The following is a 15,163-nucleotide window of genomic DNA, read 5'->3' as shown; positions in this document are numbered from 1 at the left end:
CATATGCAGTTTTCCAAATTTTATTGTTTTCCACCACGGTGCCAATCTTTAAATGTAAACTAATGTCTTCCGCAGCCCTGACACACTTTTTCCTCTTTCCATTAACGTGGGCCAGCCACTCTTCTGCACTCATGCATTCTGTAGGCACACATGTAGAATATACCTGCAAAACATCAACAAAAGTCATCTTTAAAGAGACATAGAGACAATTTGTATAATATAACATGCCAAACAGACTTTGATTTCTGATAGTAAGACATATATTTCGTGTATGGAGTAGAAGATTTAGAAAATATATACATGGCCTGTATTTGTATAGTGCTTTACTAGTCCCTAAGGATCCCAAAGTGCTTTACACATCCAGTCATCCACCCATTCACACACACATTCATACACTGGTGATAGCAAGCTACATTGTAGCCACAGCCACCCTGGGGCGCACTGACAGAGGCGAGGCTATGATGGATAGTTTGACAAGTAAAGACTGTACTAACTCAGAAATCCAGCAGCTCTAACATACCGGTATATAAGTATGGATAACATTTTCAGAAAATGAAAGTGTTCATAAAACTCAAATGTATTTGTGTTATTATAATTAAGAAATTAATAAATGAGACCTGCTGTAATTTTGGTTTATTCAATGCTTTTCTGCATTTCCAAAAACTGTTAAATATCTCTGTACTGATACTAAGATTCATCTAGATAAACAAACCTGCAAAGAAGGTCATTAGCAGGGCCACCCAGCCTAGTATGTAGGACCAAGAGAAGCGCCAGTCACCAAAGCGCTTGCCCAGGAAGTTCACAGTCACCCCAGTGTAAATGGCCATTGCAAGCAGAACAAAGAGAGCTGGTATATTGGACACACAGTTAGACATAATATGATACTAATATGATAAAAAATAATGATACTATCAGTTTCCAAATAATCACTTTAATAAATGTTAAAACGTTAATTGTTTTCTGCATCAATGACTTACTTGAAACAAAGAACATGATTCCAGCGGCAAATGATCGGTTGAACCGCTCAAAGGCAGAAAAGTGGGCAAAGGAGAGGATTCCTGCGATGATGCCAGCAAAGCATGACATGGCCGACAGGATCATAAAAGCACGAGTGGCATTCCAGTATGCTGAGGAGGAGTAAAACAAGAAAATACTATGAAGATGTATGCTAGAAGAACTACAACATACTAGCACTAACCAGGAAATTACAGATGTATTTATTATATATTTTAGATGTTAAAAAAAGATAAATTTGAGTTCAGAATAAGATTCTGTCCAAATATAACTCATAAACTTGTAACTTTCTCTATTGTAATGCATAATATAAATTAAAAAAAAACAAAAGACAACTTTTATCAACTTGAACTTGCATTGGAATATATTAATAATTTAATATATTTACTAAAAATATTTGAGATCTATTTTGGTGTACTGACTCTTTGATTCCTTGTGCGGTGTATGGTTGTAATTGCAATTAATACAATTTATTCCAATTTCATTTATGACATCAGCAGCAGCTGTTAGGGTAGCCAAACATTAGTATGATGTAATGCTGAAACCAAGGGGCATCATGGGTTATTGCCACCAATACAGGGATCCAAAGTTATTCTTTTTGTCCTCAGAGTGACATAGATTAGTTGGATGAGGCGGAAAGTTCAAGTAGTGGACATAATGATCATTTTAAATTATTACATATTTGAAAAACTGATTTTTCATTGTCTGCAGTTGTCATGTCCAAAACTGCCCAATCTCATTGGTTATCAGACTGTCACCAGATAACCAATGAGAATGGGCCTCAGCAGTCCTTTGTATTATAAACATCGATGGGCCAATTTTAGCATGCAAATAAGTTTATTAAGAATAAAAGGTAAACCATTATATGTCCTAAGCATCAGCAGTGTAACTGTGATCATACTGGCATGCTAACATTAGAGCAAATACCACAGAGGTTGGCTATAAACTTGGTCTTGGACTTTCAATCGGTAATAGTATAAACGTAATGTCTAATGAAAGTCAAAAAATTCCTGTTGATGCACCTTAAAAGTAAGAAAAGTTGGCTTCTGACCAGATAAACAACTGTCTCCGGGGAGGATCACTGTTCCTTACAAAGTTTTAAATGTAATGAATTTGGGTGGAGGACGATTCCCTACTTACCAATGCTGTCAGTTTGCATGTAGCACTTTCCAGACATGCAGTATCTCCACAAGCCCTGATGGGCGAAGCTGCCAGACAGACGGTACTGCATCCAGTAGTCTGTGGCTGTGGAGACCACCAACAGGATGTTCCCCACAATGGCACAAAAAAGGCCCCCTCCCATGAAGCTGTACATCATGAGTGATCCTATGACTGTGGTTAAGGCTTTATGCACTGTCAAAAGAAAAAAGAAGATAGGAATCAGTGGTGCAAGAGTAAAGCTGCAGGAAAGAAAATAGTAATTTTCTTTACAGCTTGGTGCTATAATGTTAATGTTTATTAAGTAGGGAATGGTTTTAAGAGACAGTAACACCCTGAAGAAGTAGATGGAAAGAGTAAAAACAAAAACTTCCCACATCTAGTTGCCACCACATGTCTGTCACTATGGCGTTGCATTCATTCAGACTTCATTTATATTAAATCAGAAAGGCTAAATGCATTCTTCTAAAACCACTTCACTTCCAGGAATTAGTGAATATATACCATTGCACTCCCTGAATCCTACCGTGACACATAGTCAGTTTGTGAGTCAATCCAAAACAAAGCGATTGCATTATTTTTATCATGTTTTCTAAAACATGAAGTTTTATGTGGGTCTTATAGTTCATTGATCTAAATTTATTCATATAATTTGTTTTATCGACGCAGTTATCTCTCACAACAAAGCAAAGGACAGCTGCAGACCTGGATAAACAAATCATGCCACCTGCAATGCAATCAGCTCATAGCAACACGTACTCTCTCGCTCACTCTTTGAATGTGTTTTATGTGCTTACAACTGCAGCAAATAAAGTGCCACAAAAAAAACAAATAAGGAAATAGACTGGCAATATAATCAGCAAATAACTTCCAATGATGTGAAAGGCAGTGACAGCTGACACAAATAAAATCTGGATGTAAGGTCATTTTAGGATAAGGGTATAGTTGCATAAGTAATCAGCACCCATGGATCAGACTAAACCCATCATCATACTCATCCTTTACTTTAATTTCAGCAAAACATTTGTGGAGTTTCACGACTATATCTTGTGTTAACAAACTCTGTCCACGTACAGACAGATATAAACACTCAAAACAGCCTTTGTAGAAATTCCAGTAACAGTTTCCATTTTGCTATTATGGCACACACACATACACATTGAAAACAGTATCAGCTACAATACCAACTATGCACTTGCACTATCAGCCTTGGTAAATATTGAACAACTTTAAAAACATATCAAGCATCTGTTTCAAGACATGTGGGTTCAGTTTTTCTCTGAGCTGTAAGAGCAAAATTCAGACGGCATACATCTGCAACACTGGTGTGTAACATCTGAACGTCATATTCCTGTCAGGATATATAAAACAAACAGACAAATCTATAATTCTCAAATCTCAATCTTTATGGGATGAAATCTTTAGAATCATTAGAAATGCTTGATGTATTATTTAAAACTATCTATGAATATACTGAAAATAAAGACCCTGAAACATGAAATATACACACATTATTACGAAATAGTCACAGTGCATGAAAACTGGTTAGCAGCCAGTGTTATCCATTCTAGTTTATAAATTCTACTGCCATTAACAAATCCTCCCCCACCATCATCTCACCTGAATTCCTCAGGATAAATCAACCCTCTTAAGTATCAGGCTTTCCTTAGGGAAAGAGTGAGAGAGAGTGCAAGCCAGGAGTGAGCGAATGTCAAAGAGGATGGCCTAGGCTGAATTCCAAAAGGTTAACCCCCCACTTTTCTGTTGATGGAGGCAAAATCCTTTAAAACAATCAGCACAGTACAAATGGATATGAGTTGGTGTGCAAAAAGCCATGTGACACGTTCCTGCTGAACTACATGGGAGCATTTGGGGGGGGGGGGGGGGGGGGGTGTCAGGGGATGCTGCTATTGGGGTAAGGGGGAGGGTCTGTGATGCGAGGCTGCTGCAGCACAGTCCTTGTCTGTTGTTCTGTTTGGTGTTCTGGAACTGTGGATGTGCAAAGGCTTGCAGTACTGCTGCGGTCAATGGAACGTGCTGAAGTGCACACTTTCTTTCAGTGTAACTGGGGCGTGGTCATGGGGACACGTTGATGCTTAAAACAGATACGTAAACTTACACAGTTCATGTATAGTGTGCTCTGCATGTTCACAGTGAATATGTGATGATGTTGACAAGGCAGTTGCCTAACAGTTAAAGGTTGCCGTTTATTGCATAGTTAAAGAAATATCAGCTAAACCTACCCTACTGGATTTGTTCTACTAACACTAGCACACATGTATCAGTAATCTCAACGGCCTTGTCGTTTACACCGTCACTGTTCTATTGCAATCCATTACAACAATTAAGATAAATTGTCAGGGGCTGATGTGATGTGGTTGGTGTTTGTTGGATAGAAATGGTTTAAATTGAACTGTGTTACACTGAGGAGTTTGTTTGACAGCATCATTTCATAATCTTTTCTGGAAAAATTACAGTGTATAAACAATCTAATATTTGCCAAATATTAGGCAACAGTAACCAGTCACAGATGATATATGATACATCTATATCTCTAAAACTCTTGTTTCCTGAAATTTGTTCTTGCCCTATGACAGTAAGGGGAGACCACCCACTCATTGTTACCCTGAATGAATTTATCATTAGTAGGAAAAAGATTTCAGCATCTTACTTGCACACTGCACAACACAACACACCCCTCAGTGAAACCTTGTCTCCTAGTTCCTCATTTCTGCAATCATTTTAATGAATGTTACGCCATGGCTGTACTTGGCTAGTTGTAGTCTAGTCTGTAAGCTGTCTATCTGTATCCTCACATATAACTGTAGAGTTTTTTCTTATTTACTAAGCAGAAATTAATAGTATTTCACGATGCCACTTTTTTCAGTTTGTATTTCTAAGTACGTGCTGGTTTCCAGATAATGCTGCTGGCCACACGTCATATAACCTCATTTACTCCTGAACATGTCAACATACAGAGATAAAGAGATAATAGGATTGATAAATGCGAAAATCCCCAAAAGGGGGAATAACATAATATGTTGTGACCTTTACTGATCTCTTGTCACATTGTGGTTTTATGTTTTTATTCACTGTTTATGCATTTAACACATTTTTACTATGAATGCACTGAGTCTCAAGAAGCCAAACAACCCACAAATTCTCTGTAATTTTCACAAGAAGAACTCTGATGATGCAAATTTGGTTCTTCCTCATTTTGATCATGAATGACCAGGTTTGTGTGTATCGTTCATTATTTTCATGGATGATGCACATAAAGATTTAACTGAGAGAAAACTGTAACTTTTTCACTATTGTTATAGGGTTAATTAAATCCTTTTACTAAAATATTTAATATAGCAATGAATAAGAGTGGCAATGAGTTTGTGATCTTATTGCAGATTGGCTTACTTTGACTGTAGTAAACTACAAAATTTTAGGGTACAGAGGAAGCCAAATATTATAAATACAGACTTGTCAAACCATGTTTAAACATATTCTTTCCTCTACTTTCTTCTTTCAAGTTCATGTTACGGCACTAGAGCACCATCTACTGCACAGTTGTATAATATCAGCTCACCACAATGAAAAAAGCATTGCTGAGAGAAGCTGGCACTAACCACCACCCTCACCACTAGCCATGGAAAGTTATTTTTTCTCACAGTGTACCTAATGTGCATGCAATTTACATAGGCATTTAAATTTAATGTTACTCCTTGAGATTGTACTTATCTCACCTTGAGGTGTGTTATTGGTACTTTTACTTAATTAAAATGTTTTCTTCTTCTACCACACTTCACCACTTCCACATTTATGTGCCTCCCAAAGACAAGATCACCTTATTCCGAAGTAAAATCTGCTACATAATTATGTACCACAAAAGAAATTGACTGTCATAAGGGATGTTGAAGGGTCTATAAATGAGCCCCACATGATTTCAAGTAAACATTAGAAATGAGAATTGATTTTTATACCTTTACATTTAGTTGCTTATGTTAATCCTTGTCCATTTGTGTTCATCAATTCTTTCCATTATGCTGCAGCGTCTTGTGTGGATGATGCTCAAGATCTGACATTAATGTTTATCGAAACATTAGCACTTCTAGCATTGGGCTAGAAAAGGATAGTTCCCACTAGGTCAATTGACCTTTTGAACAAAAACACTGAGTTGCATCATGAGATTTTTGCATTTAGATGATTTTAAAACAGGGGCTGATCCAAAAGGACCATGTCAAGTCATATTCTTGTCTCAACAGGGGAACTCTCGACTCCACCACAATGATGGGATCTAATGGTGAAACATATGGCTTGAGGATTAGGATATGCGAAACAGCATTTGCTGGGGAAATCAGCTCTTCCAAGGAAGCGATACTTCCTTCTTCACTCTTTTTCTAACTGTAGTGTAATTACTTTAAACATTTATAGAGGTGGTCACACTTGCTGACGATCAGTTAATAGTGCTCTCCTAATTTCTATGAGAGCAGTAAGGGTATAGTTGGCTTTTCACTGGACTGCTTCTGCATTTTGGCCTAATTTTCCCTAAATAAATAACTATATAGTGTAATATGCCATGTGTGTAGTTCATCTCTAACATAATTTTAAGAACTGCTATGAATCTTAAAAGAAAGTTATTTTTCATGACATTAGATTCCCCAGAAAATGTAGGAAACAAACAGTCAAGAAAAACATGAACAAAATCAAGATTTTATTAAAAATTTTAAATTCAAATAACATTATGCCAATATTTTTAAAACAACAGAAAAACCTGGGCAAAAGCCTATGATGCTGGCCTACGAAAGTGCACTACTACACAGGATATTAACTTGTCCTGTATTTTAAAAATTATCCTTTAATTTTTAAAACACCTACCTAAAAGAGAGAAATCCCCCTGAATTTAAAAGAGTCAGGTGGAAAGCTCAGGAATAGTGGTCAAACTGCTAACCAAACTAATAAAAACATTAAGAATATATATATATACACACACACACATCAATCTACAAGTGGAAATTTCAGTTCTCACATATATCAGCGACACAGAATGACAGAAGAATAGAGATCCTTATTTTAGATATACAATATACAAAATAAATACACAAAAAGGGTTACCATCCACCAGAGGCGGAGCCAGACATTTGAAACACCCGGGGCTTAGCCCTAAAGGGTAGTATGCATGTGGGATTTTTTTTTTTTTTTTTGGGGGGGTTAGAAATGACTGAAAGATTAATAGGCTCTGTTTTGAGTTTTGTTCAAAAAAGAATGACTTCATATAGGGAAAAATATATATCACATGTGCAGGACACCTTAAACTAGTTTTTTAATTAAGCAGCAAGGCAGAACAAAGTCGGGCCTGTATCAAGACACGAGGACTAAACCCCAATTCAACCAGACCCAGAACTGATCCGGAATTAAAACAGGACTGCAACAGTTCAAAATCAGGACTACTTGGGACTTAACCAAGACAGAACCACAATCAGAACTAGATGATAGTAGCACTAAAAATCATCATAGACCTGCACTACACTTATTTTTTAATTCTACCAAAGTCCACTATTTAGATTGAGAAAAGTTTATATAATTATTTAGCCTTGTTGTGCAAACAAGCCTGCATAACTTAATAAATATAGAATTTGAAAAATAACAAACCTAAAAAGAAACACTAGGTACGAGATACATGAGGACCTATGATACGGTGATACTTTTGGTAAACAACCATTTGACTAACATGTGTGTCTCACCTGCTCTTGTTCCATCTCTGTTCTGTCCTCATTCTCTCTCTCCCTCTCTGTTCCTCTCTCTCCCTCTTTGTGCTGACAATCATCAAACATACAGTTGAAACCAGATATTTACTCTTCAGATCAAAACACAAACACTTTTTTAATTGTAACATCAAATCAGACTAAATGTTTATTTTTTTAGATTGATAAATATAAAAAACATATTTGTTAACTTTAAGAGTAAAGAGAGAAACTATCTGTATTTCTTAATTGTAAATGGCATCAAATTGTATTCAAACTGAGCCACACTTATGGAGCTCCACAGTTCTTTTCCTGGTGTTTTGGTTGACATCTCTTGATTTTCCCATGTCACAGAAACAGGCTCTGTGTTTTGCCTTATATGCATCCACAGGTGTGCCACCAATTTACTCACATGGACTCTACGAACCAATCAGAAGCTTCTTCAGCTCAGAATGGAATCGTCTGGAATTTTCTTATTAATTAACAATAAACTTAGTGTACATGTACTCCTAAATTTGATGAAAGTGATAATAAATAGACAGCTCTGTCTCTCTTTATTCTGACATTTAACTAATTCAAAATATATTTCAATATTTATCTAAAACAAAAGTTTACTCTAAATTGATGTTGTACAGTAAAAATGTTTTATGTTTTCTCCCTAAAGTGTAAATATCTGGTTACAAATGTAAATATCCTGCTGTGTCCTGAAATCCCTCTTGTTTTGCATAGAAATATACTGAACAACATACAAAGCATAATATATAAAATAACATTTTATAGTTTTTTCTTTGAAAGAAGCTCCTTATGTCCATTCTTATGTTTCAGTACATAACTGAAACCGATTTAGTCGGGGAGGGTAAGAACTGAAAATATGAAATAAACACACGTAAGCTAAGACTCTCTAAAAAAAATAGCATTTGTTCGGCTTTTCATTTCGCCATTTGTTGATTCACTTGAAGAGCAAGTAACGTAATATTGGTCAAGTGATCAGTTTCATATCAATCTTTCGTGATTCACCGTCATATTTACATTATTTGTACGGTACGAATGATTTGCTTTGGTACCTGGTCAAACTTAAGCTCTCCTTAGTATGGCTGGCTCCGTTTCTCCAACAGCGCACTCACTGCTGGCAGCAGCTGCCCCGCCCCCTCGCTCAGTCGCTTAGTGCCTGAGCTCGGATCATACCAATATCAGGGGGGATTCACGCACAGTCGTAAATTCCCACAGTGTGCACTATGTGCTTCGAATATTGTGTGTACTTTTTGTTTTATACAGTTGTCAGCCAGACATCTAACTATGAAAAAATTACACTCCAAAAGACCCCGGGCTTCTGACAAAACAACCCGGGCTTAAGCCCAGTAAGCCACCCCCACGCTCCGCCCCTGCCATCCACATCAATACAAATGTTAATACAACCTAGACGGTTGTAGCAACTCTGGTAGGTGGAGGAGGGATAAATGCGGGCAGAGACACTGATTTTTCAGAGAGAGTCTAAAAGAAAAAAGAGAAAACCCTTATTTTCTGTGATAAATGGAAGCAGTTACCCACTACATCTATTTATTTGCTATAGTAAGACTACCTTCTGTAACCTGTTGTAGTCAGGGGGGGACCTCAGCACTCCTTTCAGCATGTTATTCGCAGTGATATTTGGTTGGCTGTTTTTTACCTGTGGAGGACATGACATGCACAAAATGTAATCATCAAATATAACAACGATTCATTGTGCAATGTGAATTTTTTTTTTTTAAATAAACCAGGCTTCAACACAAATGCAATATGAGTACAGTGGGATAAATGTAAGTAGTTAACTGTAACTAGCAGTAAAACTATCCAGATAAATTCCTGCACATTAATTATGCTGTCTAGTGTATTTCAAACCTTATCAACTGCTCTGGGAACTGGATATCTTGGCTGATGACCTATGAAAAGCAAACATAAAAGTCCAAAGAAAAGCATCACAGTAAGTAAAGTAAATAAGTCAGTGTAAATGTGATTTATATTTAGTATTTAAATTCACATTTAAATTCACCTACTTTTGTTCCTGATGCAGTAGACACCAAGGTAGATGAGGCCAGTCAGCAAAAGAAGGAACAGAAGGCTGCAGGGGATGCCTGCTGCAATGCCAGCAATAGCAGGACCACTCAGTCCTTCACCTGCTATCAACACGACAGACTGTAACCAAAAATGTTACTACTGTAGGCTCATCACTAACAATGAGATAAGAGCTGTTTCACACAGACAGCTGTGCTATACCTGGACCAATTCGTTGGCTCTTAGATGGCTCTCCATTGGTCATACGAGCTTTGGGGATGACTTGAAACCAGTAGGTCAGCTTGGGATCAAGGAAAAAGATATCCGTACTCCTGGCAGAACCAGGTTTCTGCTGGATTGTGCGATATACATTTGAGCTGCTTTTAGTCAGAGGGGCATTGCGATTTTTGCTCAGAAGGTCTGGTCCTTTCATTTGGATGTCGAACCCTTAACAAAATCACACACAATTCTGTTTTGTAGCATCACAATTCACAGAGGAAACCAGTTAATTCTAGCAGATCTCTCAAGATTTCAGTGATCAATGTTAGAGCTTACTGAAACGGATAATTGTATATACATAAACTAGCCGATACTAGCCATAACCAAAACTGGCATTTGATTTTCCTAGTAGTTTCATCTTTAAAGTATTTTGCCCAAAACACAGCTCCATGTAGATGGTAGTTTCACAGACAACACATTATTTACACCCCTATCTTCTATTTTGAGTTTCTGTTTTCACACTAGCAGTATTCATTCACATGGGTTATGGAATATCAAAACAAGAAGGGTGAGTCTCTGTGTTTTTTCTTTAGAGATAATCTTGTGAAGATAAGTCAAACTAGCACATTTAAGACCTTCCCTTAATTTTAGTACCTGTAACAACAGACATAGATGGGACCTCCCAGGTCAACGTGACGATGGTTCCGTTTCGGTTAGGGAACAAACTGGAATCTGAGATGGATGGTCCTGGAAAGAGAGAGGGATTGTGAGAGTAGGGGAGATCAAGGAAGGGCAGAAGAAGGGGGGAGGCGAGGGTACACCAAAACTGAAGAGCTTTGTCTGAAAGGAAATTGCATTCTCAGGTATTACTTAGCTCTGTTTCTGAGGGCCCATTGTGCCTTTGTTTCAAGCAATGCGAGCAGTACTCCAAAGCAGCAGAATCCTTACATTTTAATGGCAAATATTTAACTTTAGAGTCGACACAAAAATGTCAAAATATGTTTAAATATTTTATTTTTAAGTGGATCTGCAAATAACAATTATTTTGATACCACTTTCTCAACTTTGATTTGAAAGCTCAAACTGCTTTCTAAACATTACTGCCTCAGAACTGAGAAAACAAGAAACTGTTGGTTATTTTTGTTAGTTATTTTAATTATAAAACCAGCTGAAGATTTATGTCCTTACAATTTCACTCATCTGACTAATGTTTCCTTTACTGTTTTACATAGGTTTTTCTGAATACAATTTTATACTTTTATCTACCTAGTAGATGTGAATGTCGACTATTACTTTTAATTGCCAGTGTTATTACATAGTCAGACAGGTACATTTAAAGATCTGAGTAATCAACCCTTTTTTTAACAATTTATTTTAACTAGTAACTTCCATCACCTGTTAAACATGGTACTGTAAAAAATATATTTCTCTATAAAATTAAATTGAACAAGTGAGTTATACCTTGTAGCTGAATTTCTCTTTTCTTGCTGCCCAGAGGGTTCCTGCATGTGCAGGTGTAGTTTTGGAGAAGAAAGTTGCTGACATTGTAATGACGAATCATAAGCTGTGAGGTGTTGCTGCTGATCTGGTATGTGGACCCGTTGGTGACAGTCTCATTGCTACTGAACCATGACACAACAGCTTTAGGCGATGCCTCACTGAAACAGCGGACTGTCACCACTATTTTGCCCCCAGAGTCAACTGTGGTTCTCATAATTGGAAGGAATGCTACAGGACCACCTGGAGAACACAAGGTGCCTGTTTAGACTCGACTGCCAAAGTCAATAAAACACATTATGCATACATTATGTGGATTTGTTATGAGTTAAAAATTTAAAACTTGCTTGCAGTGATATTGCACTTATTATGTTCAACCGGGTGTTCTGCCATGCACTGGATTGTTTTCCCATTTAGATTATCTGATGCATTGACGGTTAAGCTGAAGTTCCCTGCTCCACTGCTGGAGTTGCTTAGCTCTGGAAAAGACAGCTGGGCCTGTGGGGTTCCCCCTACCCATTCACAGTGATACTGCAGGTTGATGGCATTCACTGACTGCACCGAGCACTCAGGATTGCCCACTGGCCGCTCTGTCCCAAGATAAAATGAATCTGTTATTAATGTCTGGGTACACGTTTAAATATTTTATTTAGAAATGAAAAATTTCTAAATAAATTCTAAATATAAACAGCATTAGATGAGCACTATGTTCTATGTACAGCAAACCATGACAAACTAAACTATAATTTTCAATCCAAATTGAGAACAATTTCACAAAAACATGACCTAAAAGATAAAATGTCTACTTTTCCACATACCATAAACAGTTAAGGTCATGTTCTTTTGGCGGCTTTCTTTTGTATCTTCATTGACCAGCCTGCATGTGTAAACACCTCCTTGACTGGTTTGTACATTTGTTAGATTCAGGACTCCTTTTAGGGAAATGATATTCCCACCAAAGACCCACTCAGAGATTGGCTGTGGGAATCCATTAGCCTGACAGGAGAGGTTCAAAGAGTCTCCTGCTAAATAAAAAGTCTGAAGTGGATGGGCCTCAAGTGTAGGCTCATCAGGTCCATCTATAACACACCATAGAGAGTTATGAGAAAACAGGGATATAAATAAAGAAACTTATACGTATATAAATAAAGAAGACTTTAAAACTGTAAAACTTTTAAACTGTTAAACTTACACTGCACAGAGACATTTTGAGATGCCGTTGCATTTCTGAAGGGGTTTGTCAGTAACACAGCGTACTCTCCTGTGTCATTTCGGTTTGGCCTGAGGATCACAAGACTATTTGCCTGTGTCTTCACTAAATAGTGTGAGCTGTTTTTTATTTCAATGCCATTGAAGAACCACATTTGTTGCTCAAACACTCCTTGGAGCATGCTATGCTGCAGGGTGAAGTTCTCAGTTCCCTCTTTGATAAGACCCGGCTGTGAGCTCAGAGTCAAGCTCTGGATGTATTCTGTAAATAAAAACATGAAAGGAAAGAAGAACCACTAGATGAATATATCTACTCTAGTGTACTGCCTTTCCTTTCTAATGCATCAGCCTTATTAAGACGGCAGGTACATATAAAAGATAAACTGCATAACTTCTCAAATGTCAGATTTCATTTTTTAATTTTCATTTATGGTTTGTCTCAAATATTTAAACAGTTGTTTAATATTTAAAGAGTTATATTTAACATTTTATCTAAGCCATCAACAACAGCACGTCTTCCAGCCAGATATGCCCACTGTTACGACCCGTCTAGGGCCAGGCCATAACATGAGCGAGGCACTCGCTTCCCCCCCCCCAAGACCCAAGCAGTCACACGCAACAATCCATTAGATGTGAAGAGATTTTTTTACAAGGTGAATAAAGAGAACCAAAACGGGAGTGTCAACACTTCAGGGTGAGCCAAGGCCAAAACAATAAACAGAACAAACCTACACAAATCCCGCACCCCTGACCTCACCAAAATAAAGTCAAAAATAAAGACAGAGTCTGACCTCCTTAACCAACTCAAAAACAGGAGAAAACGGGTGATCAAAATAAACGGCAGCTCACCCCTACCCACTCCACTTCCACAATTTTCGCACGTATACTGCAGCCAGCGGCTACCACAGGACTACTGCTGGGTGATGAGGAGAAATGCGAGGACCTCTCCCGCTGTAGCACTCCAGCCTCCTTTCATTGGGCGGGTCCTCCAGCTGGATCCAATCACGCCGGGGCAGTAAGTCCACGCACCAATCGGAACAGGGCCCTGGCAGAGCTGAATTAACATAGACAAAAACACAGCACCTGCACAAACAAACACACGGACATACAAGTTCGTAACACCACTCACCAAATATTTTAAGAGTGAAAGTAGTTGAGGCTTTACTCATTCCAGATTTAACCATTTCGATGGTGTAGTCACTGGTGTAGTTAAGTGGAACATTAAAAAAGGTGAGATTTGCACTTTGTTTGTCTATCCTGATTACACTACTGAAAGTTGCAGCTACAGGTGGATCAGCACTGGAGTTTATAGTCCATGTAGCAATATTTAAAACCCCCTTAAACCAACTAACAACTGGGTCAGGGGCACCACTGAAGGACACAGCCAGAGTCACGTTTTCGCCAGCTAAAGCATTCACCAGACTAGGACCAGCAGGAGAAACCAGCAGTTCACAGCGGGCACCTGTGAGGATGTAGCCAAGTAACTGAATTAGAAAGGAAATTGCAAGGTCACGCAATAAGTCTGCTAACATCAAAATAATGCCAATTAAACAGAATTACTGTCGTTTAATCTTACAATCAGGAACAATGCTGTCGTTACAGAAACGCACAACAAAGCCCTCTTTTTCTAACCCTAAAAATGACACAAAAATTTCTAATACTAACAAACAAAATCACACAGATAAGTGTCATAAGGCGTAACTACGCTTTATTCTCACCTTGGAAAGTAAAAAATGATAAAATGGCCAGAAACAACGAGCTTAATCTCTTGAATTCCTTTACACAAGGCATTTTTTGTAAAACTTTAAGCACGCTTGTTATTAGAAGCAACCGTTTGCATTTCCAGTATAAAAGCAGAGACGAAAAACAAAAACGTCTTGTAAAGTCCTAAAGCGCTAACTTCTGTATCAGCGGAAGCTCCAGCGGACAACCAGGCGCGTGAGTATCCCACCTGTACCAACTCGGATTGTGCATGTGAGGCCACGCCCCTTACGTAATTACACACAACAGCCCCTTTATTTGTATCTGCTTGCTGATAAAATAACATATCAACATTTCCTTAATACAACTGGTATAAATATACCATGTATATTAACTAAAGAAGAGGTGGAGAGAACGTTTAAGTAACAACTTTACCTGCGTCACCATAGTTCCGGTACCCTCATCTTAGCAGTCAATGACGTATGCTAATATGGGAAAGTCAAGAGGCCTGTCTGTCCATGCCCGTGTTCATACAGTACCCAGTTTTCAATCACATACCTATGTGCTAAAAAAAACACCAGGCTTTTTGTATGGAGACC

The 15,163-nt window shown here is 37.9% G+C and overlaps 2 protein-coding genes across 6 annotated transcripts; both read right to left on the bottom strand.

The window, feature by feature from the left end:
* Positions 1 to 6: 6 nt before the first annotated feature.
* lim2.5 (lens intrinsic membrane protein 2.5) lies at positions 7 to 2,332 on the bottom strand. Its single transcript, XM_085423563.1, has 4 exons — positions 2,155 to 2,332; positions 978 to 1,127; positions 713 to 847; positions 7 to 163 (listed from the first exon to the last, which is right to left on the bottom strand). Exons 1-4 carry the CDS (start codon positions 2,330 to 2,332, stop codon positions 102 to 104), a joined length of 525 nt encoding a protein of 174 aa, XP_085279689.1. The 3' UTR covers positions 7 to 101.
* Positions 2,242 to 14,790, bottom strand: vsig10l (V-set and immunoglobulin domain containing 10 like). Of its 5 annotated transcripts, none has more exons than XM_085423561.1 (12): positions 14,582 to 14,790; positions 13,993 to 14,325; positions 12,847 to 13,125; positions 12,473 to 12,733; positions 12,002 to 12,244; positions 11,619 to 11,897; positions 10,812 to 10,904; positions 10,161 to 10,385; positions 9,941 to 10,063; positions 9,786 to 9,826; positions 9,487 to 9,573; positions 2,242 to 2,367 (listed from the first exon to the last, which is right to left on the bottom strand). In XM_085423561.1, the coding sequence occupies exons 1-12, from the start codon at positions 14,652 to 14,654 to the stop codon at positions 2,353 to 2,355; spliced, it is 2,052 nt and encodes a 683-aa protein (XP_085279687.1). In that variant the 5' UTR covers positions 14,655 to 14,790; the 3' UTR covers positions 2,242 to 2,352. The 5 variants fall into 5 exon arrangements, 4 of the variants coding, with proteins under 4 accessions (XP_085279687.1, XP_085279685.1, XP_085279686.1 ...); XM_085423559.1 differs by lacking the exon at positions 2,242 to 2,367 and adding an exon at positions 7,559 to 9,398; XM_085423560.1 differs by lacking the exon at positions 2,242 to 2,367 and adding an exon at positions 7,559 to 9,398 and having other exon boundaries at positions 9,941 to 10,060.
* Between the last annotated feature and the right edge of the window lie 373 nt (positions 14,791 to 15,163).

Source organism: Rhamphochromis longiceps, linkage group LG11, assembly GCF_057381845.1.
Source record: "Rhamphochromis longiceps isolate RC_006_pf linkage group LG11, R_longiceps_female_GT1.1, whole genome shotgun sequence".
NCBI lineage: Eukaryota > Metazoa > Chordata > Actinopteri > Cichliformes > Cichlidae > Rhamphochromis > Rhamphochromis longiceps.
Note: the sequence above shows the minus strand (reverse complement) of the source record. Positions and strands in the feature narration are given on the sequence as shown.

Excerpts from the sequence above, each read along its gene's own strand:
- lim2.5 (XM_085423563.1), bottom strand. The coding sequence starts at position 2,332 with ATGATGTACAGCTTCATGGGAGGGGGCCTTTTTTGTGCCATTGTGGGG. Across the intron at positions 1,128-2,154 it reads CATGCAAACTGACAGCATTG|CATACTGGAATGCCACTCGT; the intron begins GTAAGTAGGGAA and ends ACTCCTCCTCAG. Across the intron at positions 848-977 it reads AATCATGTTCTTTGTTTCAA|CTCTCTTTGTTCTGCTTGCA; the intron begins GTAAGTCATTGA and ends CCAATATACCAG.
- vsig10l (XM_085423559.1), bottom strand. The coding sequence starts at position 14,654 with ATGCCTTGTGTAAAGGAATTCAAGAGATTAAGCTCGTTGTTTCTGGCC. Across the intron at positions 10,064-10,160 it reads GAGCCAACGAATTGGTCCAG|CAGGTGAAGGACTGAGTGGT; the intron begins GTATAGCACAGC and ends TCGTGTTGATAG. Across the intron at positions 9,827-9,940 it reads CTACTGCATCAGGAACAAAA|GTCATCAGCCAAGATATCCA; the intron begins GTAGGTGAATTT and ends TGCTTTTCATAG.